The 8,056-nt window shown below is 39.4% G+C and overlaps 1 protein-coding gene across 1 annotated transcript; it reads left to right on the top strand.

Moving 5' to 3' along the window:
* Positions 1-3,634: 3,634 nt before the first annotated feature.
* LOC147888749 (BTB/POZ domain-containing protein At1g01640-like) lies at positions 3,635-4,636 on the top strand. Its single transcript, XM_087392354.1, has 3 exons — positions 3,635-3,787; positions 3,887-4,054; positions 4,166-4,636. The coding sequence occupies exons 1-3, from the start codon at positions 3,635-3,637 to the stop codon at positions 4,634-4,636; spliced, it is 792 nt and encodes a 263-aa protein (XP_087248480.1).
* The last annotated feature ends 3,420 nt before the right edge of the window (positions 4,637-8,056 follow it).

Raw genomic sequence — 8,056 nt, 5'->3', positions numbered from 1 at the left:
CTTGCTTGTGCAACCTTTAACCCTAAAAAACCAAAGGTAGACCTCTTTGGCACTCCATTTGGAAGGATTTTGAGGAAATAAAGGCCTATTTATGATTCTCTAGAAAAGGGTTCTTTTATGGCTATTCATTCTATTTAAGTGTGCACCATTTTTAGAATTTCTGAACTCAATCATGAACAGTTCCTTTTGGCTAGCATTATGTTTAAAAAACGTCTTCAGACATGGGGACAATTATGGAATAAGGATCATATTTGATGAAAAACTTGGCCAAAATTTAGAAAGGAGGTTGCTCTACACAATCAATGCCAGATGTTAGTGCTAAATAGATTGGAACTTTGATAAGGTAGCACTCAAGGGTTAGGAGTAACTTTCTTGATCTACTTTTCAGAATTTAGCTTGGTGGGTAGTGCATCCGTTCTCCCAATTCCCACTCGTTTAGATATTGGTTAGTTTTTTAGAACTCTCAATGTAAGATGGAATTGATAGGATAGCACAAACAAATGGTATGATATATTTAGAAAATTATGGAACACTAAGGTACCTGAGAAAATGTATTGCTTAACTTAGCTCATTCTTCACAAAGCCGTGTGGCTAATGCAAGAGGATTCAACCAAGGGAGAGGGGATGGAAAATGTAGCAGGTGTAGCAGTGTACTTGAAGACACTTTTCATCTCTTCATTGCCTGCCCTCATGCTCGAAAAGTGTGGAAATGAATATAGATTAGAATAGGGGAACGAATAAATTGGAAGCCATTCTATTAGGGGATGACTTTAGGACCAAGCAGGAGATACCAAAGTACATGCATTCTGATCCATTTGGATATTTAAAAATTATGTTCAGTTTAATGATGTTTTGATGAACACAAATGTCATGTTTATGTCTTGGTGGGACGGGAAAAAAGAAGAGTTGATTTCTAGATAAGTGCTTGCACTAATAAACATTCGAAGCTCAGAAAGGACCTTGCTGAACATATCAGTGGACACACTCGGGATGTTACTCATGACAAAACCCCCAAGTACTTCCATAGGAATGGCCCTGCTTAGGGTGTTAGTGCTCTAGAGTATTGATGATATCACTGATCAGGGCCCTACTACTGAGGGTGATCCTATCCACAAATATGTATTCACTTCTTGCACTTGCTTATACATAGAATGGACGAACTCTAAGTAGTCTTCCCTCCATGCACTACATACATATCATCTTCTCATATTCTCTACATTACCTTGTTTCCCTTATCCATATGACTCATAGAGTTTCTCAAAAGAAATCTTGTTTTTTATGCACATCTTTGAGTACACAAACATCAAGGTTTTGTTTGTATTTATAGAATATCACCTTTTGAATAACGTGTATCTTATACCATGCAGTATCATACACTATTATGCCTCCAAGAGGGGATCCAACCTCCCTTTTTTTCGTCTCATTGTGCCATCAGTAGTATAGGTGACACAATTATCAAAACTCTTGAGTTTTATCCCAATATTGCTTTGATAATTATTGTGCACTCTTCCATAGCTCACATCAATGTTCATTGTACTAATCAATAGTTGCAACTTCTTGGATACTATTGAGATCACGTGTATGCTTGATCCTTCTCTTGTATGTCATACAGATGCCTTGAAGGGTATTAATTATCTTGTAAGGTCCTTTATTTATAGTAGCCTTACTCCTGGCATTCCCATCAATGACCATATAGGAAGCTTGTCCATTTTATATTATCATCTAAAACGTCATGTTGTGCATCAAGATCCAAATTTATGCCCATCTAGAATTGTGACCAACTTTACTCTACGTCTTATCTTAACGATTGGGGTCAATCTCAAGACTAGGTGATGGTCTCGTGATGCCTCCTAATTAATTTGCTTAGAAGAATGCAGGAATAATCTTTAACCATCTCCAACCATTTCTTCCATGCTCTTTTTATATTGTACTCTTCATACTCATGTGTATAGATGTACTTTTCATCAATGCTACTTAACAAATCAAGAATTTAAATTAGCTTCATATGAGATGGGATCAAACATCTCTCTCTCTCTCTCTCTCTCTCTCTCTCTCTCTCTCTCCCTCTCTCCATCTACCTTAACCTTGAATTTGAAGTGAAGTTTTGACCAATGGCCATAATACCCAATGTAGACTATACACACAAGAGATTCCCTCAAGTGGGTACCGAAGTTGATGTGAGCAATACACGTGAATCCACACTAATACCACACTATTTCCCAATGGTGTAAAATGACACAATCCTCATGAGCAAATTGAAATGAGTTTGACGAATGACATTTTCCTTTTTGGGCACTTCAACGTGCCCACACTCTTGTACATTCCACGAGGAAGCGTACTTTGGAATGTTATGTGAAGCTCCTAGTGGTATTATTTCGAATTTTGAGGTTGACAAAAAGAACATAAGCCGTTATAAAGAAACGACGATTGAATCCACATAGAGTCTTGATCGAAATAGACTTCTTTTAAACTGAAAGACGAGAAGGCCGGAGGGCTCCCGGAAAGCAAAGAAATCTTGGGACGTAGGGAGGACAAAGAAACGAGAAGGGAGTGCGCCAATAAGCCGTGGGAAGAGACAATTATCAAGGACGCAGCACGTTAATGTCAGCTGCAGCAGTGATACAAATTCTAATCCCTATGGCATCCACCAAGCAAGGTTCGAGTCATCTACTCTCTTCCCGTTAGTATTTCCCTTTAGAAGCTTGTCATTTGTGGTTCTAAAAAGGTGTGGGGACTTCATATCAATAACGACCCCACGCTTTTCTGTTCGAGGTTCGTCTTCAATCGCAGGATTTCTAAATTTTGCATGAACGAGGCTGAATAAGATCCGACTTTAGCTAGACAGCAAAGTTTCTTTAATATGTAAAGGTCAAGAAGAACTACGTCTGCAAGGCACAATAACACAAAATAACGCCTAGATGAGTTTGTACATGTTTCGTTTACGCAGCAGCGTAGCCAGAAAAAATGCGAAGGATTGGGCTTAGATCAAACTGCAGACCTTAAAGCAGGAAAGTCCATGAAGTTTGGCTTTGGTTCCTCTTCCTCGCACCACCATCGATCAAGATTGGCAATCATTTGTGTAGCTTCGTTCTTAAGAACATTTATCAGCTTGTGTAGATTATCCCGTCGAAGGCTTTAGAATCTTCGTATGTAGGTTTACAAGACGTCGAAGCACGTTAAGTTGCAACGATGCTTGCACGTGATGGAGCTTAAACTGAAAAATTGTCTGCTGGAGTAGCTAGATGTAACAAGGATCGCTTCATGTGCTGAAGCAAGTGACGAGATGTATGCATGAGAGGATGCGGCAGAAACAGGAATAGGCCGGTTTGTTGGAGCGTAGTGCTATGGCGATTTGATGGGTTGAGGCGACCAAAATGCCAATTGGTCGGGCCGAAGCTACGGAAACATTTGGAAGGCCCAGTGGACAATAAACTACAATTTGTGAAGCATCAAAATGAGCAATCCAACTCCCAATGTTTCAAGCCCCGCAATGCGCGCAAATCAGCAACAAAATAAGGGGAGCAGCGTTTCGTGCGTACCAGACGTTCGGGTGTCTCCGACCTGATCCGTTTCCGTGGGGCAATGGCTAATTATAAATAATGAAGGATGAAGTCGTTCTCGATTAGGTCAGAACATGGCGTGCTCTGTTTGTGGCCCTCGGGGTGAGTATCGTAACGCCCGAACACGCTGCGGCTACAGCATATGTGCACGCTGCCTTAGCGGTACAAGAGCGCTTCTTGACCTGGGCAAGAAGCTCGACACGCACGCTGAGGTGGATGAGTGCGCCGTGAGATCAGCTGGCTTCCCTCGTCCTGATGTCTGCATATTATAGGAGTAGCATCGAAGAGATATTATAGGAGTGTTGGTGACGTCTGCATGTCAACAGGGTACATTGGGCGAGACGTGCAAAGTCATCCTACGACTTGTAAAAGCCACTTCAAAGCAAGTAAAATATTTGCAAGCCGGGGAAGACGCCCTCGCCCAACGATTGCCAATTGACTTGAAATTGGTGACTTCCGATGGGCAAGCCGTGCCTGTACACAGCTTCGTCCTGGTCAGCCTCCTGACTCTTAATTGAACTCACCTTCTAACTTTACTACACACAAGCTCCTATGGTCTGAAACTTCCAGCAACTTTTATACTTCTTCTGTCTTGGTGATTGCAGGCCATGAGATCACCCATTTTTGGGGCTCTCGTGGACGTCAATGCCTACCAGGAGGCACACAAGGGATTGATTCCCATCCTAGATATGAGTCACGAGGAATTGAAACAATTGGTAAAATTTATGTACTTCGGACACCTCGAACTCCACGTGGTACAAAACCATGCCCTTTCACTTTTGCTAGCGGCAGATAAGTATAACATACCGCTTCTAATGGAAATTTGCCAAACCCATCTTTTGACAACAATGGATCCACTCGATGCGTTGGTGCTCGCCGAAAGCCTTAGCTCTCCGAGCATGCTTCAAGAAGAAGCATTGCGCAGGATTCTAGCCAATTATGAAAATGTGATCTTCTCAAAGGCCTACCTAGAGTTTACAATGAAGAATCCAATGCTTGGGGTACGTGTTGCCCAATGTGGGGCTGGAAGACGTCTCATTGATTTTAATACAGTCCAAACAAAAAATTCAACCTGAACCGGAAGCCTATGAAAATGTTGTACGCTACTTCACCTCGAATCTTTTGTGGCCCTTTTGTTGGTGCATCATTTGGCATGAGGCCTTCTATTGAGCACATTCTCTATGCTCTTCTCTTGTATTGCTCATTCATATTTTCTCCTCCTTTTGTTCAATTTTCTTGAATCAAAGCTATGTTTTTCCCCTTTGTTGCTCAGACTTGTATATGTACAAGAAGACTTTGTGTTTTGGAATGATGGAGTTGTTGAACTCTCTCAATAGAGACACCAAACTTTTGATGGGCTTACATGCCTTGCATTGCACGGCTATTCTAAGGTTTCAAAGTGAGGACCTCCATGATGGCAAATATTGCAAGGTGAGAGACCTTTAGGAAATGCTAAATGTTTACAGAATGTTTATCAAAAAATAATTGAACATAGGTCATCTAAAATCTTCTCTAATTGTCTAACACAAAATCTATTTTAGCTGTGAACTCGTATTTCAGGAAGAGTGTGTTAATGCATCATTCATGGACATAATTTTTTATCACAAATAGCATGAGAATAATGTCATGAACTTCGTGACCAGGAAAATAACCTATACAGTAGATGAGAATTATTGCTAGAAAATTTTTTATTATCGACATAAATTAGCAAATCCTTATTAGCAATGTTGTTTGTATCCACGATTTGCTAAATAGATGAAAATTATCGCTAGAAATTTTATATTATCAACATAAATTGGCAAATCCTTAGTAGCAATGTTGTTTATATCCACGATTTGCTAAAATGTTACTGGTGGTTATAAAAGTAAACACCACTGGTATATTAATAATGTCCATAGTGTAATGTCTTTTTCCAATACTAGTATTTCCTATTTGCTACAAGTTTCCTGCTTTCAAATGTCTTCCAAGAGTTACAAGCTCTCTCCATTTGTCAAGACTATAGTCCATGGCTCCTATGGATAGCTTCCTATAATAAGGCATACCAGAATTTAGATATGAGAGGTTGAAGGTAAAGGAGAGAGTCTTTCTTGTGATTGCATGGGTTTACAGGCCTTGCATTGCGAGGCTATATTCAAGTTTCAAAGCGAGGAAGTGCTACATGGAAAATACTACAATCTAGTTTAGAGGCGAGTTATCTTTAGGAAATGTTGAATGTCTACAAAATGTTTATCAAGAAATAATCAAACATCTTATTATTTCTTGAATGTGACGCTCCACATTTTTGTGTGACACTCCATATTTTGTGTATAAATTTCTTTTTACTTTTAGTAGTAGTAGTTATTTATGTGAAATTTATTTTCATGTCAATTTTGTGTTTTGAAAATACTAATAAGTGATTTGAGATTTAACAAATCCAAGAAAAAAAATATATATATATGCATGGGAGTTGTATTCGGAGTTTGTAGGTTTAAAGGAAGGTCCAGCTTTGTGGATTCTAAAGGAGAACTTGGAAAGGAGTGATTGATTTAAAAATAACTAAAGTTATTGCTAGAATGGTCTAGGAATGGAGCAAATTGGTCGTGAAGGGCAAGAAAAGCAGGATAAAGTGGAAAAGCCGGGTAAAAGTGGGGAAAAGCAAGTCGCACCTTTCTTGGATAAAAACAGCAGTCACTATTTCCACCATAACTTTTGATTCTCAACTCGGATTGAGGCGTTCTGTTTTTTGTTGAAAAGCTAGGATTGCGACCTACAACTTTATAGAAGAGAACTCTGAATATGCAGAGGTAGCAAGGCATCATATTTCAGAAGCTCCGAGATTGAGTTTTAGACTGCGAGTGAGAGTGAGATTCTTCTTTCATCTATGATTGTATCATCTTGAGTGAGAGTGAGATTCATTGAAACACCTTGGTGTGAGCGAGAGTCCGAAATTTGATGTGAGTGAGCGTGATAGTAAGAATAGCTCGAGGGTGGTCGGGTGGTTCGAGCTCCATACATGGAGTATTGTGACTCGAGGATTGATTGTAAATGATTTTGATTCAACAAAAAGTCTCCTTCTATTCTATTTCAGTTTTCACCTTCTGTCTATAGAATCAATCTTGATTCCAAGGTTCGGAGCATCTCAAGTGGTATCAGAGTAGGTTGAATTCCTGATTGTGAGTGAGAGAGATGGCTGACTATGAGGAGGTTGAATGGACGATGTTTGAACAAGATCTTTTGATTCAGACACTTACTAAAAAGGCAAGGCTGTGCCCAATACTTTTGAAAGAAATGAGACAAATGGAGATCTCAACAATGGTATTTATGTAAAAATACCTTGAGATGATGATGCTACAGGATCAAGAGCATAAAAGAGGACAAGAATGAAGGAAGATGATGTTGATGATGATGTTGTAGATCCAAGACTTGGCAAGAGAACAAGAGTTGAAGAGGATGTTGCTGAATTAGCTCTCAGGCAAGTCTTCAAAAAGGCAAAAATTTCAAAATTTAATGGTAAAAAGAAGACTGGAGAAGATCTTGAACCTTGGCTCAAAGAGCTTGAAGATCTATTTGCCCTATGAGAATTTGATGAGGTTGGAAAGGCAAAGATTGCATCTCTTTAAGTCCGTGGAGTCGCAAAGTTATGTTGGAAGTCTCTCTATAGGTTAGAGAAAAACCAAGTGAATCTATCACTTGGGCAGAATTTTGAGCCGTAGCTGAAAAGAGGTATTGCTCCCCTCACTCTTACATGGAGAAAAAAATGGAATTTTATAACTTTAAGTAGGTTCAAGAGCGAAAGCACGATCTTTCTATAGATGAGTATAAGGAAAAGTTCCTCAGATTGCATAAATATGCACTTGAAGTGGCAAGTGACTCTCTTACACATAAGTTTGTAGAAGGTCTTAAGGAGAATCTTTTATACATGATGAAAGGGACTCGATCCAAGGACTTCTTGGATACTGTGGCCATGGTAGAAAATTTCAGAAAATTAGAAGCATACAACAAATGGAAAGCGACAAAGATAAAGATGATTCCAACAGATCATCCTTTTCCAAGAGCTTAGAGTTCAAATATTTTCCAACAAACATTAGAGTTTTCTAGTGCCAATAAATTTAAAGGATGGAGGGAACAATAGGATGGTAGAAATCTTAGAAATAAAAGAAGATTTGTTCCTTATAGTCAAGAGGGCATCCAAAGCAAAGATCAAGCTAAAAAAGTTGCTGGGAACCAAAAAGGTTAACAAGCATCTCCTTGGAGAAATGATTCTCCTTTTATTGAACGAGCATGAAGGCTAGGATTGTGCTTCAGGTGTGGAGATCAACAAGGACATCAGACATTTGAATGTCTAGATAAAGCCAAATTCATTTTTCTCAAAGGATCCAGGATGGAGGCTAAGATGGGCGAGATGAATCCAACCATCGACGAAGCTAAGAAAGAAGGTAAGTCATCTGAGCCTACAATGAAATGCATGGTTTCATCTACATCTCATCCACATGCCACCATCATTAGAGTAAAAGGGA

Source organism: Dipteris shenzhenensis, chromosome 21, assembly GCF_047967505.1.
Source record: "Dipteris shenzhenensis isolate YYH24624 ecotype China chromosome 21, Dip_SZ_1.0, whole genome shotgun sequence".
NCBI lineage: Eukaryota > Viridiplantae > Streptophyta > Polypodiopsida > Gleicheniales > Dipteridaceae > Dipteris > Dipteris shenzhenensis.
Note: the sequence above shows the minus strand (reverse complement) of the source record. Positions and strands in the feature narration are given on the sequence as shown.

Bases quoted from the DNA above. Each gene is read 5' to 3' on its own strand.
- LOC147888749 (XM_087392354.1), top strand. From the start codon at position 3,635: ATGGCGTGCTCTGTTTGTGGCCCTCGGGGTGAGTATCGTAACGCCCGA. The intron at 3,788-3,886 runs GTGAGATCAGCT...GCATGTCAACAG, and splicing joins CTGAGGTGGATGAGTGCGCC to GGTACATTGGGCGAGACGTG. The intron at 4,055-4,165 runs GTCAGCCTCCTG...TGGTGATTGCAG, and splicing joins CTGTACACAGCTTCGTCCTG to GCCATGAGATCACCCATTTT.